Genomic DNA, 24,327 nt, shown 5'->3' with positions numbered 1-24,327 from the left:
GCCTTCAGCGAAGACTACGGCCTACGCATGTCTTTGTAGGTCTGTGGGATCATGGTGAGAAAACCCTGTTCCTCACTTGCTTCCTGGTAGCTTGGCATTTTAGAGGCATCTGGAAAGAAAGGTGGCAGAAAAGCAGCATAACCGGCTCGACAAGTCTTGTATAAACAGAGGAAGTCCAGTAAGACTCCTGGTCTGTGATTGTCAAGCTCAAAGAAGCCAATTGTAGTGTGTACAAAGGCACAAGTCAGTACCTCCCAGGAGGTCCGTATACAGGCAGGACCTGAACTTCTCAGTCCAAGACTGAAGGTCCATCGCAGCCCGGGGGGCTAAGCTGAGAGCAGTGACTGTGGATCCTTCGGTGAGGTGGCATTGTTGCCTGCACTGGCCATGTAGTTGGGCCAACAGTTGTTCCCACCCTGCTTTGCCATGACCCTCTTTTCTCAGTCCTTTCAACTCATCCTACAGGTGCAGACAATTGGTGGTGGCTCCTGTCTCCACTGAAGAATGAGGGTGAACTTGTGCACTTGATTTGATTTCTCTCTTTTGCCTGGGATGCAACAGTCAGCCCATTAAAGTGGAAATAGGAGAGAAAGCCTCTCCCATGCGTCCTGGGCCCCTCCAAGGGCTGCTCTTTCACCTTCCCTGGGAAAGTACTTTATCTTGTACATGTCATGCTTCTAGAACATCAGGGAAGGTGGGAGAATTTGCCTTTCCCAAATATGTGTACAGGCAGGTGTAAGCTGTTTTTTGGGAGTAGGGACACCCATCAACACGCTCCCTGGGGTAGCTCCCTCCTTGGCTCACATCCTTTTTGCCCTCTCTAGGCTGAGTGCCTCCAGTGTGTTTGGTGACCCAAAAAAAGCAGCAGTGAGACAAGCCTTCTGTGGCACTGCTCTTAGGGATGGAATTGCTGCCTAGGAGAAATATTTGGGTGTGAAGTTTTATGTTAGGGTGGCTCTCTTCCTCCACTGTGACAAGGATAGTCAGGGATCAGTCCAAAAAGGCATTTTTTTTCTTTTTAGGATACTGTGCTATATAAAATAAAAATATATTCTCCCCAGTTAGCATTGTCTTCTCAGCACCTGGCACGGTGTTTAACAATACTTTTTTTTTTTTTTAAAGATTTTATTTATTTATTTGAGAGAAACAGAGCATGAGTGGTGGGGAAGAGCAGCGGGAGAGGGTGAAGCAGGCTCCTTGCTAATCAGGGAGCCTGACGTGGGTCTCCATGCCAGGACTTTGGGATCATGACCTGAGCCGAAGGCAGATGCTTATAATCTACTGAGCCACCCAGGCAACCTACAATAACACATTTTTTATTGAAAATATCACTAGATGGGTGACTGAATGGGTGCTACTTACATGCAAGAATGGATCTTTTCTAATCAGATGGTTTTCTGCTTACCTCAGATTACATGTTGCAAGAATTTAGGAAGCTTACAGGGAAAAAGAGTGCTGTTTGTTTCTACATAATATTTGTATATGAAAGCGAGTATTTGCTGAACTTTAGAAGCCTTTGGAGGGTTTTTTTTGAAATTCCCCACCATTATTCTTAAGAAGAGAAGAGAGAACAGTTCTTTTTTTTCTACCTTCTTGGCCGATAAGGAAAAGCGAATTTCAGAAAAACATGGGACGGAACAGGAAGTGTTCAGAGGTTTAGTCATACTTGTTAGGTATGAAAAAGCCCCACTGCATTCTCATATTGTTTCTTTTATGGACTTAACACTTCCTACTTTGAGAATACCTTCCTCCCCAAGGGCTCAAAGCCCTTTATAGTAATTAATCTTCATCCTGCTTCTTTTCTTAAAAACTTGAAATGTTAGCAACCATTTTGCTGGTGTCATACCAGCTTCCAGCTAAATGCATTTTATCTGTCTGGGTTCATGAGCTCAGATGAGAATGTGGCCCTACTGCAGCGGTAGGAGGACCCATGTGTCCTGGTTTCCCTGGGACTTTTCTGATTTTAGCACCAAAATCCCACACCCCAGCAAACCCCTGAGCCCCCTGGGGGGGAGGGGAACCAGGATGGTTGGTCATCCAAGAAGGTGATCAGTGCAGGTAGCCCCGAATGAAGAGAAATCCTTGCACCCCACGGTTCTTCCCTTCCGTGTGTGAAGGACACAACGCGAACCTTGGATGCCACTTGGAAGAGGATTCAAAGCACTAGTCATGGACTTAGGGCAAATTTGAGATGGGTAGATACAGCTTTGTGTGTACAAAGTAAAATTTCTGGTTTCTTGGGGTTTTCTTTGGTTTTGTTTTTTCTGTTTTCTGTCTACCCTTTGGCTCCTTACTATGGTGTATGGTGAAAAGCGAAAACAAGAACTGATAACTGCCTAATTTCTGAAACAAGAAGTGTGATTTCACATACTTCTGTTGGTCTCAGGTTTTTTCATCTGAAAAATGAGGATGCTGGTCTTGATTTCTAGGGCCCCTTTCTGCTCAAACTTATGATGAGGAAAGAGGCAGGAAGTAGGAAGCAGGAGTAGTCACCAAGAAAATGGACTCCATCCCCTTTAATAAGCTCTACTCACAAGAAGAACATTTTCCTTTTAAGTCTGAATCTTTCGACATACTTAGGGCGTTTCCACCTGTCATTTCCCACCTCGTCTTTTTTCTACCATCTTGTGCTGTGTTGTTTGAATGTGCTGCTTTGTCAGTGCCGAGGAGGGAGTGGGCGGCTGCCGTGCTTCTCCAGGTGGACCCGACACACAGACGGCCTTTCCTTTCTCTGCCTTTAGAGGACCTAGAACAACCCTTGCTCTTAGGGCACCCTGGCAGTGGGCTGAAGTACATTACCCTGGCTGTCAGAATATGCTCTCTTCTACTCAAACTGTCCAGCTCCAGATATATGATCATCTTGTGAAACACTAGAACTTTCAAAAACTTTCCAGTATATTTTTTACTGTCTTACATGAGCCCATAATGCCACTTTCCTTTTGCCAAAGATCCTTACTCCTCATTTTGGGGAGGAAATGTAAAGGGATCACAGCTTTAGAATCCAACATACCTTGGTTCGAATTCTAGCACCATTTGTTGTGCGGCATTGGCAAGCACAGTCTGTAAGCTTGATGCGGCTGGATTTCTTCATTTATAAAACCAAAGGGTATCATATCTTACTGTTGGCACATAGAAGGCGTTGAATATACTTTAGCCCTTTATTTTCTCCTAACCCTTCCCCCTGTACCATGCTCCTTGACATGTCACCTTGTTTTTGTTCTTTGCTGTTACTTATAGAGATTACAGGAAAGGTGTTACAGGTAAAGGCCAGTAAGTACACAGTGAGTGGGTGCTAATTGAATAATTATACCAAGCTTTCTTCCTAACAACTCGTACTAGGCCACGGTGCCCCTGAATGGTTATGGAACCAAGTGGGGAAAAGATGTCATTAGCAAAGAACCAGTCACTTTAGTGTAAGAAATGAAATGTGTGCATAATTGGGCACCTTGCACAATTGAGCACCCCCATGCTCAATGATACTGAAAAGATGATCTATAAATGGAGGTAAAGCTGACAACTGATCGTTGTGGCACAGTGGGAAACCTCCATTGAGCAGGCCCCTGGATGTTTCAGCTGTAGTCACTAACATGTTAATCAAAAGAATCAAATGCACTGGGGCGCCTGGGTGGCTCAGTCAGTAAAGCTTCTGCCTTCAGCTCAGGCCATGATCCCTTGGGTCCTGGGATTGAGCCCCTCCTTGGGCTCTTGGCTCAGCAGGGAGTCTGCTTCTTCCTCTCCCTCTGCCGCTCCCTTTGTTCATGTGCTCTCTCTCAAATAAATAAATAACATCTTAAAAAAAAAAAAAAAGAATCAAAGCATGTTTTCTCTTTGAGTAGAGCATTGAAAATAGTGTTAAAGAAATTACCTGAACTCTCTCTCCAGGAGCACCTATCACATCCAGTAGATGGATGATCTGATCATGCCAGGACATGTAGACCTAGCAGTGGACACTTCTGTTGCAGCATCTTTATAGCAATTAGCTCTTTTGATTCCATTTTCCTGTTGGTTTTTTCCTCCTGTTTTTTTTTTCCCTTGCTTAAAAAAAGATGATTTAAAAGTGACTTAAATCCTATAATAGATAATAGTTTTACAGTAGCATCAAACAGTCCTTTATGTAATGATGTAATAATTAAGTGTAATTATGTGATATTGTGAACCTACCACAGATAGAGCCACTAAGCCATCTCAGAAATGACCATATCTGTATGTGTGTTTGCCTATACGTCTTTATGATTTACCACAATTTTGGCCCATGTACACTTGTCATTGATATCTATCTATCTATCTATCTATCTATCTATCTATCTATCTATTTTTATTCATGAGAAACACATAGAGAGAAGCAGAGACATAGATGTAGAAGCAGGCTCCCTGCAGGGAGCCTGATGCGGGACTTGATCCCAGAATCCTGGGATCACTACCTGAGCCAAAGGCAGATGCTCAACACTGAGCCACCTATGCATCCTGTCATTGATACTTATTGAGCTTTTTATGTTCTAGGTCCTATGGTAAGTTCTAGTGTATTATGTCCTTCAGTCCTCACAGCCTTTTAAGGTAAAACGAGTGTTGTTATAACCCTATTTTGTAGGCGAAGCAACTGAGACTTCTAGAGTGTAAGTAACTTGTACAAAGTTGTACAAGGTCATGCAGTAAGTGCCAGAGCCAAGGCTGAAAATATACCGGGGTGCTCCCACACCATAGCTCTTAACTACCACTTTATACTGGCAAAAAAAATATTTTTAGAACTAAATGAAGAAATCTAAGGAAGAGGAAACATGATACCGACATTCTAATGTCTTCTGTAATAACAATATGAACTCTTTTCTCTTTAAAATGTCATTGCGGGGCGCCATGGTGGCTCAGTCAGTTGAGTATCTGACTTGATTTCAGCTCAGATCATGATCTTGGGGATGTGAGATTGAGCCTCATGTTGTTGGGCTCTGTGCTCAGTGCAGAATCTGCTTGAGATTCTCTCTCTCTCTCCCTCTGCCCCTCCCCTGCTTGCGCTTGTGCGCATGTGCATGTGCTCATGCTCTCAACTAAATAAATAAGTAAATAAGTTTTAAAAGTTCATTAAAAGAAAACTTAAAGGCTCCATTCTTCATCTTCTACTTAATAAGAATGGGCAAAATATCTAGGTACTTCATGGCATATGGCCCCTTTCTGAGATTCCCATTCTCATGTCCAAGCCCTCTTTTTCCTTCCAGTGCCATGTATACCAGTGTTTATTTGCTGCTTAAGCCAGTTCATTCCTCTGTAGGTGTTTTTGGGTTGACCAACATTCACGTGGCAACTTCTGCTTAAAAGTACCTTAGCCCCAACATCAGCACAGGATGGGGGTCTAGGATCTCCAGTTGAATAAGTGTGTGGCTTCTTGATGCCTGTGGAAGTAAGGCTAAGGAAGCTGGTCTTTGGAGGACTTATTTCTTAGTGAAATCAGAATTGGTGTGCCACCTAACATGATTTCTAGAGCAGTAGGGGTAAGGCTAAAAAAGGAATGCTTGTGCCAGCACTCAGATATCCACATTACACATTGTTTCCTTTAGAGTTACAAAGTAGTCACTTAAGAGACAACATGTTTATGTGAACTGTACACACCTCACTTGTCATGGAAGAAAGATCCTCAGTTCATAGGCTCTGGGTTCAAAGACTGCCTTTTCACTTATTAATCTTAGGCAAGTCATGTAACATTGTTGAATCCCAATATTTTAGTCTTTCAAATGGGTTTAAACCCCGAAGGCAGTTCTATAAGATAGAAGGAACATACTAGGAGCATAAGTCAAGTTGCATCAATTTGATCTGGTCCTGTGGTTCTGCATGTGAGTGGCAAGGCAGGTGCTGTCAGTGCTGTGTATCCGTGTGCTGCCTTGTGAGGAACACACGATGCCAACACTATTTACACGTACACTGCTTTGTCTGCGTCAGCTGGAAGCAGAAATTATCCCTCATCTCATTCTTCCTGTTTGGAGTATTTAGAGCTCTTACTCTCTATATCATTTTAGCACCAACTTGTCGGTTTCAAGGAAGAAGTCTGTTGGGTTTTGTTTGAAGTTGGACTGAATCTATGGATTGCACAACAACTCCCTATTGTAATCAATCTCCCTGTCTATGAGTTTTACATTTTTCCCATAAAGGTCTCAAATAATGTTTTAAAGATTATTGTCACGTCTATAATTGCTACTGTAGCTACTGATTTTTTTTTTAATTGCACTTTCAATTTGTGTTTGAGGTTCATCTGTAGCAACATTGTTAAACTCTCCAATTAATTCTGAGTTAACTTGGATTTTCTATATAGAAAATCATATTCTCCATCAATAAATGACACTTCTTTTCTCTTGTTCTTATAAATTTTTTATTCGTATTCTTGTCTTACAGTGCTGGCTAGGACATCTCATACAGCAATACATATAATTAGTTACAAAAAAAATAAAATGGAGATTAAAGTGTCACACTTACTTGATTGCTGGAAAATTTATTTTATTTTTTTTAAAGATTTTATCTGTTTATTCAAGAGTGACACAGAGAGGCAGAGATATAGGCAAAGGGAGAAGCAGGCTCCTTGTGGGGAACCCAACACAAGACTTGATCCCAGGACCTTCATGTCCTGAGCTGAAGGCAGATGCTCAACCACTGAGCTAACCAGGTGCCCTGTCCTATAACGTTTTATGTGTATGATGGATCACTGGGAAGAGAAGAATAGGCAGCGTTTTCCTTGATTGAGACTAGAAAAAGAAATCCGTCTCATTGTCAGAGGCTGGCCTTGAGTGTTTAGGTGTCACACCTAAACTTCAGGACAAGAAGGGGTAAGGGAGAAAGCTCCACACGACCTGGCGTATCTTAACACCCAAATAAAAACCCAGTTATTTCACATCACCTGTCAATCACTTTCTGGTTCAAGAAAGATGCTAAGACAACTTGTTATAGCTGATTTCAGGTTTTTAGCTCTATCTATCATTTTAGCTCTATCATCAACAGCTTTAAGCAGTTCCCTCCCCTATGGGCTCAACTGCCCATTCAGGGCTTCCTGTCCTGCTTCTCCTCCTGTCTCAGAACAAGCCCCCACCCCCACCCCCTAATCTGGACACGCCTGCTTTCCTCAGCAGATCTGCTCTTGAGTCTGGGTCTAGGTTTTGTCTTCACAGTCCCTTGTTTCTGGATTGATGGCTTGTGGGAGCTTGGGCTTCCATTTTCCCGTGTCTACATCCATACTGGGGCCCAGCTCACCCTCACCTGCTTTTCAACCCCCCCAATAGCACACTGGAGTCCCAGACCCTCCTACTCACTCAGGAAGGAAGGCTGACATTAGCAGGAAACTGCATGTGAGCAGGGACTTGCCTGTCTGTTCCCCTTGCACTTAGAGCAGTGCCTGTTGGTTAGCACTGGGCACTCATTGTTGAATGGATGGATGGATGGATGCATGCATGCATGCATGAATTGAATGAGCCTCATTCAGTAATCTCACCAAGAGCATTTCTTGGTGCCAAAACAAACTCATCTTTTGTCTTGTGTTTTCCCCTGGGGCTACCTAGTGACTTACTGGTTAAGTTTTAAGTCCCACTATCCACATAAGAATCTTGCTACAAGCTGCCAACTCTGCTTCATCTCCTTTTACTTCTCCCCTCCAGGGGACATGTTCACTGCCCGTTCATCCAGTTATCTGACTTGTTTTTAGGACTTATCCAGGAGGTTCCTGGAACACCTTACCTATACTATGATCCCATCACATCAATTCTGCTGCCTCATGAGAGAGGCCTTTTTAATGTGGTTATACTTATTCCAGTAACACCATCCTTCCCCAGAAATACTGTAGAAACCCCTCCTTTAGAACTTTCAGAACCTGTTATAATGATTTATTGCAATTCTTTGTATCTGACCAAAAGCAATTGCAAGTACTCATCAGACTTGAAGCCAAGTAATTTTGGCTATTTCCAAAATGTAAATCCTGCCTCAAGAACCAGAGTTGTTCATTACTCTAATTATTTACATGACATTGCTCTCTCACAAAGACTTAAAAAAGTGGCAGCAGACTATGTTTGTGCTGTTGACCGCACTCTCCGAAGCACAGAGCCTGACACACAGTATGTGTGTAACTAATGAATGAGCAAGTGAATGATCTGAAGATCTTCCTAAAAGATATGACTCAATGAATACATGCCTGACACTGCTAGGTGTTGAGAATATGAAGATGAGTAAGAAAAACAAGTTTTATTTTCTTCAAAGAGCTTAAAGTCTAGGGGAGGAAAAAAAAAACCTTAAGGAGAAATATTTTATTGTCAACTCTTACATAGCACGCGTATATATCATTTCATTTAAACTTCCCAACAATTGGGACTCCTGGGTAACTCAGCAGTTGAGTGTCTGTCTGCCTTTGGCTCAGGGCATGATTCCAGGGTCCTGGGATTGAGTCCCCCATGGGGCTCCCTGCATGGAGCCTGCTTCTCCCTCTACCTGTGTCTCTGCCTTTTTCTCTCTGTGTGTCTCATGAATAAATAAATTTTAAAAATCTAAGAAAACAAACAACCTGAAAACCCCTGTAAGATTAGTCTTAGTAAGAGATGGAGTTTATGGGGGGGATGGATGTAAGGATGTCCTTCGTAGAACATCAGTCCCAGGCCAGGGCACCCATGTTTCTTCTCAGCCACTGTTTCCCCTGCTGCAGCAAGGCAGCCAGGCAGATGAACGTGGGTCAGACCCAGCCTTGCTCTCGAGGAACTTAGAATCATATCATTTACTCTGCATAGGGCTTTCCTTCCACTTTAGTCCTATTTTCTCCTATTTTGCACTCTGATGAGTGCAAAGAGTCTTCTTAGAAGTTGAAACCTCTGTTTTATGGTTCAGAATTGTAAATGGGAGAAATGATTGGTCTTAAGGAGAATGCCCAAGTCTTTAGGAGTTGCAGGGGGGATTATATTTCTAGGCATCACCTAAGAAAGGTTGTGGCCAAGTTCAAGTGCATCCAAATGAGGGAAAGTTGCAATGTGGTGATAATTTGTGTTGGTGAGGAAAGCTGAAGCTGCAAAGTGGCGTCTTGAACAAACTTGTGTTTCAGCTCCCAGGGAAGTTTGTTAAGTAGTCAAAAAGGGTGAGTGAGCCAGTGAGCTGGAGAGGAAGATAGATATTGATAACAGGAAGAAAGTAGAAAACTTCTCTTGATGGAATCCAAAGTCCTCTGTATTCTTTTGAGTGCTGAGAAGCTCATTGTCACCGAGTACAGGGGCAGGAAGTACCTCTATTCCCTTAGTCCTTCTCTGTAAATGGATTCCAGTTTAGAGAACTCTTATGACTGATCATTGCAATTGAAGAAATGCAAGAAGAGGAACATGGGTCATCTGTAGTCATTGTCTACCCAGAGTTCATGATGTTTCTGAAAGGATATGGGATTGCATTATACCTGGTGACCTCCACTCATTCCTGTGGGGTACTCACTGTCCGAGCATCTAATCCGCAATATGCAGTACAGTTGTTGGTAGCTGTCTGTGGCTGATGAGCACTGGAAATGGCCACTGCAACAGATACTGAATTCTTAATTTATTTAATTTTAATTAATTTTCATTTAAAAATGTACTTTTTTCTTAAAAAAATCTTTTAAGTGTGTTTGGAACAGCTTGGATATGTGAATTTACCTTTTCAACTGTGAATTTTGTGAAATCTAAATGTAGATCAAGTATTTCCAGTGAAAATTTGGTGTCTGGTTGCACTGTAATATAAACTAGACCCTAGCTTCCAAAGACCTAGTATGAAAAAAAAAAAAAAAGAATGTATCTCAATAACTTTATTGGTTTTATTGGTTTTAGTTTGGATACATTGAGTTAAATGTCATACGTTATTTAATTTTACTTGTCCCTTTTTTAAATGTGACTACTAGAAAATGTTGAATTACACATGTAGCTCGCATTGTATTTCTGCTGAATCGTGTTGGTCTAGACAATGTCCTATGGGACCCACTGGAAGCATTATTAGTGTTGCTTTAGAGAAAGTTGCTGGACTTCCAAAGCTAGAGACCTGCTTTCCCCATTGTGTTACTATGCCTTTTTTTTTTTTTAAATAAGGATTTTATTTATTTATTCATGAGAGACACAGAGAGAGTGGCACAGACAGGCAGAAGAAGAAGCAGGCTCCCTGTGGGGAGCCCGATGCAGGACCCTGGGATCACATCCTGAGCCAAAGGCAGATGCTCAGCCACTGAGCCACCCAGGTGCCCCATTATGCTTTTTTTTTTTATATGGATGGGCTCAAGATAACTGAGGATTGGAAAACAGGTCTTATTAACAGTAAGTCAATTGAGAAAGGTAGCTTTGCTTGTGTTAATCAGGATGATTTTCTCTCTTTTTTTTTTTAAAAAAGATTTTATTTATTCATGAGAGACACAGAGAGAGAGAGAGAGGCAGAGACACAGGCAGAGGGAACAGCAGGCTCCACGCAGGGAGCCCGATGTGGGACTCGTTCCCGGGTCTCCAGGATCAGGCCCTGGGCCAAAGGGGGCGCTAAACCGCTAAGCCACCAGGGCTGCCCTCAGGATGATTTTCTAATGCGTTTTCACCCCATGCAGAAACCACTGGTTCTCATGAAAACACATAGCTACATTAGTGCTTTGTCATTTGTGTCTGTTCAGACCCTGCTCTTTCTGCAGGGAGAAACCTTGGTGATCGTCAGCATGGATTTAATTTGCTTATGGCAAGGAACCTAAAGAAATACAGCTAAAGGGGAATTCCATAGCATTAAAGGAAATATTAGCCTCTGCTAGCTTCTGTTTGAACCCTACCAGCTCCAAGTGGTTTTCGGAGTCCCTATTTCAACTTTTTGGTTAAACTTTCCAGATCTTCCTATTTATAGATTTCAGTTGTTGGCAGCTCCGCGTTCGAGCTGTTGTTGACACCACTGGTGAGGCTTGACTTGGTGGTGATACTGCAGTGTGCTTTCACAGCTTGGTTTGCAAGTTGCTTTCTAAAGATGTAAAGAGAATTACTATCCGCTGTAGTAGTTTCAACACCTGAGTGAATTTCAGATGCTGAAGTCACATTCCTGCCATGATGCTATCGCTGTTTTAGAATTGTATTTTGCTTAAAGGAAGAGGCGATAAAATACTAATAACATCAAAGATTGCTTGGAAACTTGAAAATTTTGTTTTAGAGGAAGAACTGAAGTTTCCTGTGGCTTTTTTCGAAGGTGGTTTGTTTTTGTTTTTTGTTGTGTTTTGTTTCTATCAAGGAATGAATAAGTAATTCAGCAAGGTTCTTAAGTAAGCCGCCCTTCCCCTTATGGGCCACTTTATACCCAGATTTTTATCACAATGACCAAGAGTTTAAAAAGCATTATAGGCAGAAGGTAACTCTGGAGAAAGATGACATCTTTGAGCTTAGGGCTGCTAGCTTTATCCAGAACAGTATGTGATTTCATTCAAGAATCTTGTTAACCCTTCAATGTCAGTTCCTACATCTGTCAAGTAAGCTTTGTACTAGTTGTGGTGACATGACTCCTAGGGATGCTAGGAGGCTAGAACAGCCTGTAATTGAAGGGCTTTTGGTAATTGAAGGGTATCTTGGTAAAGAGCTTTAGCAGGCTGAAAATTTCTACTAGTTTAGGGTTCTAAGATTTTATTAAGAAGTTAGCTGCTGGGAGTTCAAGTTATTTCTTCAAATTATGATTGGTTGATAGCTCGTGTGCAAAAATAAAGACCTAACCACTAGTAGCAGGGTTACTTTGGGGGCACATGGGACCCATTCACCCCTTTAGAATGGCACAGATGCAGCCCTGACCACCATCATGGGGACCATGCCCCTCACCAAAGAGGCTTCCCGGTCTCTAAGCAATTTGATGCGGATTCATTCTTGAGCAAGAAGGGTACCTGGGGCCCAAGCACATGAAAACAGATAGACCCTTCTGAGTGTGAGAGGGGGAAGGTACAGCAGGCCAGAAGTGGGATGGGTTTTCATTCATTCTTGCTTTTCCTTCATTAACCTTGCCTTGCTCCTGCTGCACACTTCAAGTGTCATCAGTGCTGAGAATACAGGCTCCACGTGGAGCTCCAGAAAGTAAAACAGCCCAGCCTTCCTGCTGGCAGGTTTAGGGAGAAACTCCAGAGGCAGTTGGGAGGAAAGAGGAACCAGTGCAGGCACACCTGTCTGGGGAAGTTGTTCCCAAGTAGGTCAGGTAGTCATCAATCAGGAACTTCCTGACTTAAACTGATAATCTCCATTTTATGATTAAAGGCAGAACAGTAGCAACTCAGTCAGGAGGGAAGGACAATTAGAAGATTGGTTAATAAGGTTTCTGAAAAACTGTTGTGAAAGATGATCAGTTAACGTGTCTTGATGTACTAGATTTATTTGTGTTGTGATTCTCAGCCTTACCCTTCTGTGTATTGAAATCGTATGGAGAACTTTAAAGATACGGATGCCTGGCTGATTTACTTGGATACTAGAAATTTTTTTTCTTCTTTAAAGATTATTTATTTATTTATTTGAGAAAGAGAGCACAGATGGAGAAGGAGAACCATACTCCCCATTGAGCAGGGAACCCAACCCAGGACTCAATCCCAGGACCCGGGGATCATGACCTGAGCCAAAGGGTGCCTCAGGTGCCCCAGAATTTTTTATTCTTCTTAAAGCTTCTCCAAATGATTCTTCTGTACAGCCAAGATTCAGAATACCTGATGAAGAATTAGAATGTGTGTTTCCTTGATTGTTAACTGATCCTGAGTCCTGAAGGTATGTGGAAATTCAAGCGTACTTTTCCTATACTGTGGAGTCCTAATAGTTTTAATGAAGGCACAGATCTTATTAAAATAGTCTTAACAACAGGGCTTCAAGAGTGTAGCATAGGAATTTCCTTATTTCAGGCCAGTTGGTATTCTGATAAGCACTGCTGGCATCTCTGACACACCCAGAAATCCATTGTCAAAAACAAAACCCCACAGTCTTTGTAACCATGACCACAGTGAAGGAGAAGATGCCTTTTCTGAGTTCCTATCAGAAGTCCTGTGTCTAAGAATTGGGGAATTTCTAAGATTTTTGAAAAGCATCGGTAGTAGAGGTTGAAGATTCTTGCCACAATGGTTATGACTTCTGGAAAAGTTTTTCTGAAAGAGGAACGCGGGTGTGTGGTGATGGTAATCAGTGTTCAAGGTTGTTTGTATGATACTTTTTAGAGGTGTAGAGGCTTGGGGGGATGGGAGAAGAATTCTGCCCTAATTCCTCAGTGAGGTATATAGTGAAGTCATGTCAATTATGTCTTGGTTTTAATTAAGTTCTCATTTTACATCACAAAGACAGGTTTAATTCTTAAAGCACACACAAAAAAGTAATGCTTTATTTGGGACTTCTCAAATTCCTTGTCATAATAAAGCCTTGCATTTATAGAGAGCCTTTGTATGAAGAAACTCATAATATTTTACAAGCTTCACCTCATTTATCTTTAAAATAATATTCTATGACAGTAGAAGTTGGGTATTGGTATGCCAGTTTCTCAGATGGCAATGCTAAGGAGAGGTTATTTCCTTTATGCTGCTTTTTAAGTATAGTGATCTTACATGGTGCCATTGAAATTATTTTGGTAGTCAACATTTTCCAGAGATATAAATCTTACCCAGATCTAGTTTGCGCTTGTTACTCTAGGTATAGTTTACAGGGTTTTTTCTATTTATATTTATTTTTCCGCCTGAGGCAGCCCAGGAATGATCTGATACATGTAGAACAAGGGAATTTGTTCAATCTGACCATGGTAGTGGCTATAACCCAGACTTCTGCTTTACAGATTGAGGCATGGTGGGGGGCGAGGGGTATATCTCCTGGTTCACGGGAAATGGACTGAGTCCAGTTAGGAACTTGTAGGACTTCATGCAGACAGCTTCACTGCATTTTAGAGACTTCATTCAGTTTTATTCAGTATTCCTGGATTACCATCATCTGAATTAGAATGTAAATCTTGCTCTGTATCAGATCTTGAAAACCTAAAATTTCCACAGTAAAAAAAGTATCTTTTTCCTTTTAGAGGAGGTCTGGGTTGCCTCCCCTGCAGCCACCCCCAGCAAAGAGCTGGGGGTTGTGGGTTCATGCCAGAGCTTCTCTTTCTTTCTCTCTCTTCCTTTTACAAGACTTCCAGGATACAGCCGCTCAAGGAAGAAATGAAGATGAGCAGAGCCCAGAGTGGTTCTGTAACACAGAAAGCTGTGTGGGGGAGGGGTGAAGGGTTTATGAGGCAGCAGGTGGAAGGGGAGGAGGGAACAAATGGTTCATGCTCAGGTTTGAAGCAAGAGCCTGTGCATTAACCATTTATTCTGCCTCTGGGCTCTGCAGAAGTCTGACCCTCGATCTTTCTTGGCCTAGGTATTAAGGTCCCATGACCCCTGGGAACTTCATTCCCACCCCAGGGGCACTGTGAGTGTTCTGGAGAGCGGTCACAGGACAGGTGGAACATGACGGGAAGGTGCCTCTCCTTTGGGGGGAGAAATTGAGAAGCACTCTCTAATGGCATCCTTGATACAACTCAATAGCAACTCTCTCAGTTCATTACTTGTTAGCCCCAGGCAGGGACACCGCATCCTGGCTAATTGTAATAGCCAGATCATTAAGGGGAATGGCATTAATGGAGGAGAAAGCAGCTAATCAAGAGCCCAACTTGGCCACTTTGTGGTGCCCAGGATATAAGCTGCTGTGAATTTAAGTACCTATTTCTTTTGTGATGAGAATTAGTTAGGAAGAAAGGATTAGTGACCCTCTTTCAAAAGGTTGATCCAAAGCTTAGAGGCATTTCTGGATAAATCCCACAGCAAGACTTTATTTTTCACAGAGCTAACACCTGCTGGTTTGTGTATAAATAAACTCATACCACCTTTCTTACCTTGGAGCAACCCACTATCAGTAGGACATGCCCTTTCACAGGGTTTCCGAGAGTGATGATGTATATGTTGGTGAGCTCACCTAATCTCTGCTCAGAGCAAAAGCATCATGGCAGGGATGAGGGGTGTAGTCGGGACCACGGAGCGCACGCCTTTAATTTTCCCATTCAGGTCTAAAGTGCGTTAGCACTGGGTTCCAGCCGAGTGAGCTGAGCATCCTTCAAGCATAGACCTCCCTGGAAACCACAACCTGGCATGCAAAGGAATCACAGCTTGAGATTCTGCTTACAATTCATGTCAGAAATACTTAAGAAATTCAGGAAAAAAAAAAAAAGGAGGAAAGAAATTCATACCATCTCTGGGTTGGAAAGGATCTTAAGTAAAATGTTTAAAAATTGGAACAATAAAGAAATCTATTTGAGTTTTGTTTGCTTTGCTTTGATGCTTGTCTTAAAGGGTTGACTTCTAGCTCTAGGGATTAGTTTCTAATAATAGTTGGCAGAACCCTTAAATCCTGTGAGGGGACTTGGGGAGTTCTGATGGAGAGAGGGCAGGACTGTGATGATCAGGTTTGTTTAGGTCTGTTTTGCGCACATTGTAATTAATAAGCTCTGACTTGCCAGGGGATACAAGATCACATAGAACAGCATCTTGGAGTCATAAGACATCTTCAAGTTCTATTTGAGTCTCTTCCCCATGTAGGAACCCCCGTAGAGTCACCTTCGAGCCTCAACTTAAACGAGCTTGAGGGGAACGATACAACATATACGTATTACTTACTAGTGCACAGGTATATGCTGCTGGCCCTGCCCTCTTAGGTGCTACAGGGGAGCCTTGTCTTCACCTTATACTAATCCTTCCCACATTCAAAGACATCTAGAAGGATCCTTTCAATCTTTTCTTCCCCACAGGCCACGTGTATCCTTAGCACCTTTACCAAGTCCTCATTTGAGAGCATGGAGTCTGCCTCTTGAGATTCTTGGAGAAGCATCAGGGGATTGCCACTCTGATTTCTGGAGGCAGACTCAGCTCCTTCTTGGTATACAGATCTTCTCACTCTAGGTACAAATAAATGTTGACAGGGTCTGTCCTCCTTACCACTCCTGTGTGCCTCACCTGTACATTTAGATTTGCTGTTCCCTAGAGAAATGGGAAGTAGTTGATTAAGGGGAATTGTGTTTGGTTTTTGTTAAAAAAAATTGCTAGAAATAAAAGTAACATATTTATACTCAGAAATTATCTCAGGTGAGATTTCGGTACCAGGTGAAGTCATCATAGGCACAGGTAATCTACAAAGGCCCTGGTGGACCTAAGGTTTGTGTCCCACAGGAAATACCTGGATGGATTCTAATGGCTATTTCCATGCAGAGGTTTTGCCAGGAGAACTTCTCTTATACATTGTGTTTAGTCCCTTCCTCAGCTAAATGCAGTTACTCCCTCCCATCTGTGCTCCCAATAGGATAAGCAACAGGCTTCAGAAAGTTGGCACCCTGGCCTAGGTAGCTCTGTTGAGTGACTCTCAGGAACCCTACACAACTCTGTGAGGAATGAGGGCACAAAGTGATGAAATATTCCAGAGCTGCAAGGATTCTTACGAGCTTGGACTTATCTCTTGGGATTTCCCCCTCAGTCAGGAAGCCACTGCCAATGGGCTGCTGCTACTTAAATGTAGTATCCTATTCTTCTGTGTATACCAGCCATACCATCTCGTGAGCTGGAGACTTGAACAGATTACTTAACCCCTGTGATCTTCAGGTCGGGTTCCTCATGTGGAACAGGGATTATCATGCCTTCCTTGCCGGGTTATTGGGAGTCTAAAGTAAAGGCTTCATGGCAAGTGTATTCCAAATGTGCCCCTTCCTGATGGTTGCAGTGACAGCAGCTCCCAACTAAGAGCAGCACATACGCTCTGAGGTGTGTAAGTATTATTATGAGTGCCTGTGTGTATGTGTGGGTAAAGCGACACAGAATTTTAGATATTGAGACCATCTTGGATATTCGAGGACTTGACAGTGGCAGTACCCATAATACCTCATGCAGGTGTTGGCTTGTAGTGGACACTTGAAGAATGCTGAAGTATTTTTCATAACAACCGTAAGGAGAAAAATGCCCTTGTGACCTTTTACAGCGGTCTTTGACTACAGGGCCTGTTGCTCACACTTCTTTTTATTCACTTTGCTGTGCACAGATAACTGTTCTGGGCAAGAGGAAGACTTAAGATGCTGTAACTAATTGCGTCTGATTGACAGGCACGATATCCTGTCTTCTGGTTTTAGGCCAGGAAGATAAGAAAAGGTGCTGTTTCAGTTGTAAATATACAGGGATCTGCATAAACCCACCTGTTCAAATGTCCAAAGCAAGAGCCCATCTCAGACCAGTAAAGCCAGGCCCCTAAAAAGATCTCCTCATTGGTATGTGTGTGTGTGTGTGTCTGTGTGTGTGTGGTTTGTTGGGTGCACCCCACCCTGCCCCCTTCCAAGGGCTAAATGGGCATCTGGGTGACAAGGACGGAAGCCCAGAGGGACGAGGAGTATAGCTCCACCTATCCTAATTTTTACAGAGTATCCCCATTTTTTCCCTCCTAAAATTACTGCAAGCACATCAAAAGCCAAAGGCTGAATGAGCTGTCCAAATATAATGACTTGGCACCCAGAGGGATGTTTCTCTCAGCAGAGCAGCTGGACGCTAAGAGGAGGGACTACTTGGGCCGCCGGGATAGGGGTCTTCCCGAGCCTCTAGGGGATGGAAAGGTAGCATCGCAACGTCACTGCTGGGATTTGATGGAGCCAGTTTTCTCCTTCAGAGTTCATGTTTGAACACCTCCGATCCCAAGGTATATCCCAGATCCTAAGGAGTCTTCCTTCCTTCTGGGGAGATGTCAAAACTGCCATGCATGGCCTGTGGCTCCATGTACAGTGTGGATTGAGAAAAGTAGACTGGTGTTTTTGTATCTTTTCCCAAGTTCTTTAAGTTGATCTTGCTACCTTGGGGGTGAAGAAAATATTCAATGTAGTTTTGCCAGTGAAAGAGAGAATGTTAGTTCAGGTTCTTGTGCGTGTCTGTTTGCATCCACTGTGCCAAGAATCTTTAAAACTGTGCAGCTCCACTTTCTGTCTTGCTCTCTTTTTGGGTGACGTATGGATCACTCTGGTTAATGAAAGCTTATTTAATGAAAGCTCCAGCCACCACCTTGCATCATTTTGCAGACACCTGAGGGTACTTCAGTAATTGTGCATTCAGACCTCCAGTGTAGTGAAGCTCGGTAAATTACTTCCTACAGGAGACATTTCTTCTTTTCAGTCTGTGGAAGACAAACTGTAGAGTACAAGCTTCCGCTTTCTCAGGCAGCTTTCCTAAAAACCTGCAGGGTGGAAAAGAGCCCCTTCCTTCAAAAGATTGAGTATTCACAGCGTGTCCAGTGTATCTCTGGTGCCTGCTGTTTTCCATCTTGGTTGAGTTGCTAGTTTCATTGCAATGAAGGGACACCAGACTGCAGCAGGATGAAAAGGGCACCTGTAGAATTTCCACTCTCATTTCCTGAGAAATGGTCACCACTCTGTTCGAGTGGCACACTTCCCCCTCAGGACTATACACGGGCTTCAGAAACCATCATTGGGCATTCAGGAGAGGGATGGGGCCTATTTTGGGGAAAAGTTGCTAAATTGGGGATATCTCAGCTTTTGAGGAATCTTTAAGATTACCTATGAACCATCTTTTTGCAAGTACAACCAAACTTTGTGTCTGTTTTTCTCAGTTCCAGAAACGTGTTATCTTTATTTCTAGAAAATTAATAATTAGCAACAGGTTCTAAGTGTCTCAACCCTTCAGCTTCTTTAAAGAACTAATGGTGCAAAAACAAATGTGTCAATGCATCAGGGGGATCCCAATGATTTATAGAAGCTCTATGTTGAATAATTTTGAAAAGGGAAGACTCTTGGTAATAAGAATAGTCTTTTTTTTTTTTTTTTTACTCTTCTAGTCTGTAATATGCAGCCATGGGGTGGGAAGGAGAGGGGAGGGAAATACCATTCTCCTATGGATCATAAGTTTAAGTTTATTTTACATGATAGTCATAGGTTCCTAACTATTTGATTTAAAAATGAGCAGAATCCAATGGGTACCCTTCATTGGCCCTTCATGGTTTGGGGGAGGAAGGAGGACAAGGGAATAGACTTCATTTTGGTTCTGGTAGTTAAATGCTTGCAGCAACTCTACTCCATATTCCATTTAAATTTAAAAAAAAAAAAAAAGAAAGAAAGAAAAAAGCCTTCTATAATGGTTAGTGAAATTTACATTTCATCCCTTGCCTAAAACTATTTTTAGCCTTATTTTTTCTTTTCAGAGCTTTGTGTGCTGCTCCCCGCCCCCCCTCCTTAGGTATTACAATTGGTCTTAGAAATGGCAGTGCCTCCCTTTTGTTCTGCAGGTTGGTTTGATAGATTGTCTGCAAATTTGAGAGCAGCACGTTTAATTTTTTTAGCATCTAAACAATAATGTAACCACATCACGGCCTTTTCAGTCACATCATTGACCTCCACCAGCAGTTTATCCCCCTACAACACTTGAATGCATTAATATCACTGTCTGTAGCATTTTAATTTAATTAGAGCAGTGGTTATAATCCTCTTGGGAAAATTGTTATCTCCTCTGTAAAATGTTAAAATAAAACACCTCTGGTTTTCATCGGACTGACAATTTGCTTTTGAGGTGAATGTGCTGTAAGCAGGTACTCCCCTTCCTTTTGTTGGGGTCAGACCACAGAAGCAGTTGTGAGGACCAAGAGATTTCCGTGATTTGAGAAATTGGATGTTGGTCTCCTTAAGCCTCACTGTCTAGATGTCTCCATCTGAGATAGTGGTGTTTTTTTTTTTCCTATTTCTAATTGCTCATTTCTAATATTTTATTCTTATTTCTAATTTCTAGTAGTCTGCAGGTTGTGCCCTGTAGATACTAAGTGCCTGATTGTAGGAATAGATGAAAAAATGTGAACCTTGTGAGTCGCTCTAGAAATTAACAAAAACAAGAGACAAAGGGAAAGAAGCCTGTGGTGTGGGATTCCCAAGCGTGTATTTTGTTCTGTTTAGGAGAGGAGCCCACGTACTGGGCAGTGTCCTTTCTGGGGTCCCCTGAATGCTCTGCTGGCTGCCGAATCCAGGGTCAGGGTAGACGTGTAATGGCCGCTAGCAAATTGCTCAAAGTCCTAGAAGCACATTTTTGCTTTTCTCCTTCTTGGTCAAGGTATCCTCTCTTCTGATAACTGACAAATCGCTTCTTTGAACCTTTTAAAAAGGGCTTCCCATCCCAAGTTTTTGGTGTTGGAGTATGGCTGAGTAGAAACCATTGTCAGGAATAAGAATCTAGAATCTGTCTCTGTCTAGAATTGTTTGGACATGGGGGTGCTGGTATAAAATCCCAGGGCAAGCACTGAAGTGTGGCATTTCAGTGTAGCAGAAGGACAGGCAGCCACACAGAAGTACATGCAATGACAAGTTAGCAGTCAGAATATATGCATTTTAAAGCTGATACCTAGCTTGACCCTTATCAGTAGGCTGGAGGTAGATTTCCCAAGAAACAAAGCAAAATCTGTTTTGGGGGCTGGGTCTCCTTCATTTTTGTCCTTGATGGATTTAGTGAGGGGCGAAGGAGCTGGCATGATGTGGCCTGTCACAGAGACCAGTTGCAGGATCTGGTGAGTCTCTCCTTGCATTAAGAGACAGTCATCATATTATGAAATGCCATCTTCTTTTTTTTTCTCGCACTTGTGCCATGCCATTTGAAAACTTTTGGCTGCACTGTGTTTTCTTCATCAACAGTTTCACTTCTGCAAAAACCCTAACAAAACAAAGCTATTTCTGGGAATAAAGTTAACGGCAGATAAGATATCTAGACATATATTGGGACTGGGTATGTTGTTTTTTCTGTTTTGTTTTGTTTTTTTTGAGGGTTGAAGTGTGTGGAGAATTTGTTAAATTAGAAAAACAGACTGTGTTTAAAATGCTTAGAAAGCCTATCTCACTTTGAAAAACCCCTAAACAGATTTTGTATGTTTACCATAGGTGCATTGATGTCTTTGCCTTAAGCTAGGGTTGCTCAAAATAGGAGTGATGTTTGCTAAGGTTCAAGAAAAGTGAATTGAAGCTTTTGCCCCTGGGTGACCTTTCACCAGACATCTTGATCGATACAGAAATGAAATCTAGGATGTGTGTGCCTGCCTTTAATTAAGAAGTTCACGAGGAAAGTATGGGATGTATGCTTAAACAGAAATATTCCAAATGCCCTATTTGCTGGTAGAGGATGCCTCAGGGAAGGTACAGCGATTCCATTCGGAAATTACAGAAATATGTATATATTCATTTAAAATCGAAACTTCCTACCACAACCACCAAACTTTCCAGGCTCTGAGCTGAAGAGCAGCTTTAATTTGGTTATAGAGCCGGGGGGACTCCCCCGTTTCCCTTTTCACATTTGATGAAATATAAAATGTTAGAGAACCATCTTTCCAAAACATAAATACCCCCTTTGCTTTATTTTCATCTGTGATTTTTCTTTTGCTTCTGATCTTTGTTTTCATGATGGCGTTTTACTAATCTTTCTCCCCCCAACTAATTTTTGTACCTTGTAATGTTCCACTTTACTTTGCACATTTGGACTAGAGAAACTAATGGAAGTTATGTTTATTTATGTATGGACTTTAAGTCAAAGTAGTTGATCTAAGATGCAAATTGCACTGCTCTTCTAGCTGATAATAGTTGGTTCCTTGCCATTATTTGCTGCGTTTTAACTTTAAGCTAGTAATAATCCTTCCCATCCCATCCAGTTGTTTTAATTGATCTAACAAACACTGTTTGAATTTAAACAGTGAATCTGCAGAAGTGGCCTTCCCCCTTTTCTTGTCAGTTAAATAAGTATCTTCAATTAAACAGTACTTGCCTTAAATGCAGACGGTTCTTGAATGAGCTCTGAAATACTTCAGGAGGAAAGGAAGTATCGATTCTGAGTTGGAGAAAGAAAGGGCAAGGAGATGCCATTAATGTTGCAGATAATACCCTGCTACGGAGGAAAAAAATTAAACACTGGATATTTTTGGTTTATAACGAGATAGGGAGAGCACAGAAGAATCTTGTTTGTAGATTTATTAATTAAATCTAGAACTTAGAAGCCATCACTCTGAGCTTACCTCTCAGGGGACCTGAGTACAGAATCGTATCTATAGTAGAAGCTGGGGATATTGCCAGAGAAGAGGAACCGTGGTTTTAACGTATGGGTGACATTAGTTATGTGACCTGGACAAGTAATTTTTGAAAGAGGAGTCTTTTAGAGCCATTCTCTTGGACACGCTGTTTCATTTCCTCCACCTTGTCTCGCCTCTTTCCTTGAACAAACCAACTAGTGCAGAGAGGAGAAAACGGACACCTACTGACCCGAGTCCAAAGGAGGAGCCCCACATTCAGCCTTTCCAGAGGCTCGTTATAAATCCTAAATGCTGGAGACCGGGAGGCCAGCTAACTGCGTGGAGCGTCTGCAGAGGGGCCGCGGGGGCCTGCGCCGAGGCCCGCTCCCCCAGGGCCCAGGTGCCCCCGCCCCGACTTCACACCCAAGTCAGTTCCAAGCTTTCATTGTCTTCTTCCCCCTCCCCTCTTCCTGCCCTTCTTTTTAACAGCAGGAACGAATTTCATATACGCCTCCCGAGAGCCCGGTGCCGAGTTACGCTTCCTCGACTCCACTTCATGTTCCAGTGCCCCGAGCGCTCAGGATGGAGGACGACTCGATCCGCCTGCCCGCGCACCTGCGTGAGTGTCCGCGCGGCTGGGGGCGGGCGCGGGCGGGCGGCGGGCGGCGAGGGCAAGCTCTGGACCTGTTGTCCCTCGCGGCGAGCGCGTGAAGCTGCTTTGCAGTCTCCCCCTCGCCGCCCCCACCAATGGCTTTGAAAAGCTCGAGACTCCTGTCCCCCCAAGACATGTTACCCCGACCTCTGGCGCTGCGCGCTCCCGGCAGAGTCCGCCAATCTCCTAAGAGGCAAAGGGGACTTCTTGGGAACATTTGTCTCCCTGACTTCACACTTAACTCCTCTTTTTAGTATTTTCATAGGTCCTAAATTTTGGACAGTTTCTGAGCTAGACTCTGTCCCTGCTTTGCTTTTAGGCTGTATGTTCTTCCTTTCTTTACAGAGCCTCTCCTCTTTTTTTTTTTTTTCCCCATGTTGGCTGCTTTTCTTAATTCGTTTTACTGCCTAGATCCGGCCTTCATCCCATCCTCTCCTCTCCCCCGTCCTGTTCTCTCATGCCTGCCTTGCCTCTGGCTCAGGTCGGTTGAGGTCTCTCACCTTTCTGCCTGAGACCGGCTCTGCCCCTTGCCTCTCCCAGCTCCCTGCCCGAATCCTCTACTGCAGCTTGGCAGAGATCAGGGCCAACGCACTTGTGCTGTTGGGGCCAGTCTCCAAAGCAGCCGACACCTGTCGTTTCCTTTTTGTCTGTCTTTCCCGTGCTGCCACCCAGCCTAGATGATACAGCATGATGGGCCAGCTGGGGAGAATGAGTCACCTGATTCCCACCCTGATCACAGTGTCCAAGAAATGCCAGGTTTTCTGGCTTGAATATTGTCCCAAGGGCGCAAATTCCAGGCTGTAGACGACATGGGAGGAGGGTCACCTTGGCCCTTCCCTAGCGGATTCCTGATGCTTCAGTGGTGGCACATTTGTGCTTGCCATCTCTTTCTGGCATGGTAATGCTCCCCAGGATATTCTCCTCCTCTTACTCCACCCCTCTTCAGAAGCCAGAAGGTTGCTTGCTGAAAGTGGAGAACAAAAAGAGACAGAGGATGCAGGCTTCTCTTCGCTCTCACCCCATGATAATTCAGGGAATCAGGTGACTATGATGCTGGATGCTGGGGAGCCCTAGGGGAATATCTGCTGGCTTATCTTTTCTCCTCCAGTGAGGATGGTTGCTAAGATCATGGGGAGGAGTTGAGGGCCATGAGAACCCTTCCTTCCCCTCCTCCAGCTTGCTGTGTCCCTCAGTATTTACAAAGTTGCTGCAAGTTAGAGTCAGCACATTCTGGCTTCACTTGGGCCAGGAGGTAAAGGGCATCACTTCACTCTCCCATCTTCTCCACAGTGAACTTTTACAGTTGACATTGGGACTGTAGAGGTCCTGTGTCAGGGTCATGACTGTGGGCACTGTTGTCCTTGGTAAAACTGGAGTGTCATGGTACCAGTGGAGCAGCAGGACTGGAAAAGACACCGAACTCGGGTAATAGCATCTTTGCCTCCAGAAGCTGTCCTGTGACCGGTATATTCCCTTCAGGAATATTCACCTGCAATTTGAACATGCTCATGCCATGTAGGCAAAACACTTCTACTATCCAATCTCATTCATTAAAAATAATAATAATAATAATAATAATCTCATTCATTCATTCATTCTACAAATATTATTGATTATCTGTGCTGTGCCAGACCCTCTTCTGGATACTGGGGATACCAAATGAACAAA

At 43.1% G+C, this 24,327-nt stretch overlaps 1 protein-coding gene across 5 annotated transcripts in view; it reads left to right on the top strand.

Moving 5' to 3' along the window:
* ETV6 (ETS variant transcription factor 6) overlaps positions 1-24,327 on the top strand; it is a 239,074-nt gene that overhangs the window by 69,419 nt on the left and 145,328 nt on the right. For 3 of the 5 annotated variants that reach the window (XR_012017719.1, XM_072799008.1, XM_072799010.1), the window contains exon 2: positions 22,497-22,626. The exons of 1 other annotated variant lie outside the window; for it this stretch is intronic. Coding sequence is in view for 3 of the 4 variants with exons in the window: in XM_072799008.1 (XP_072655109.1) it covers positions 22,497-22,626 (130 nt within the window). In the remaining variant the exon portion in view is untranslated. The remainder of the gene's footprint in view (positions 1-22,496; positions 22,627-24,327) is intronic. One more of the 5 variants, XM_072799009.1, reaches the window with a different exon arrangement.

The sequence above is a fragment of the Canis lupus genome, chromosome 25 (assembly GCF_048164855.1).
Source record: "Canis lupus baileyi chromosome 25, mCanLup2.hap1, whole genome shotgun sequence".
NCBI classification, from domain to species: Eukaryota; Metazoa; Chordata; class Mammalia; order Carnivora; family Canidae; genus Canis; species Canis lupus.
Note: the sequence above shows the minus strand (reverse complement) of the source record. Positions and strands in the feature narration are given on the sequence as shown.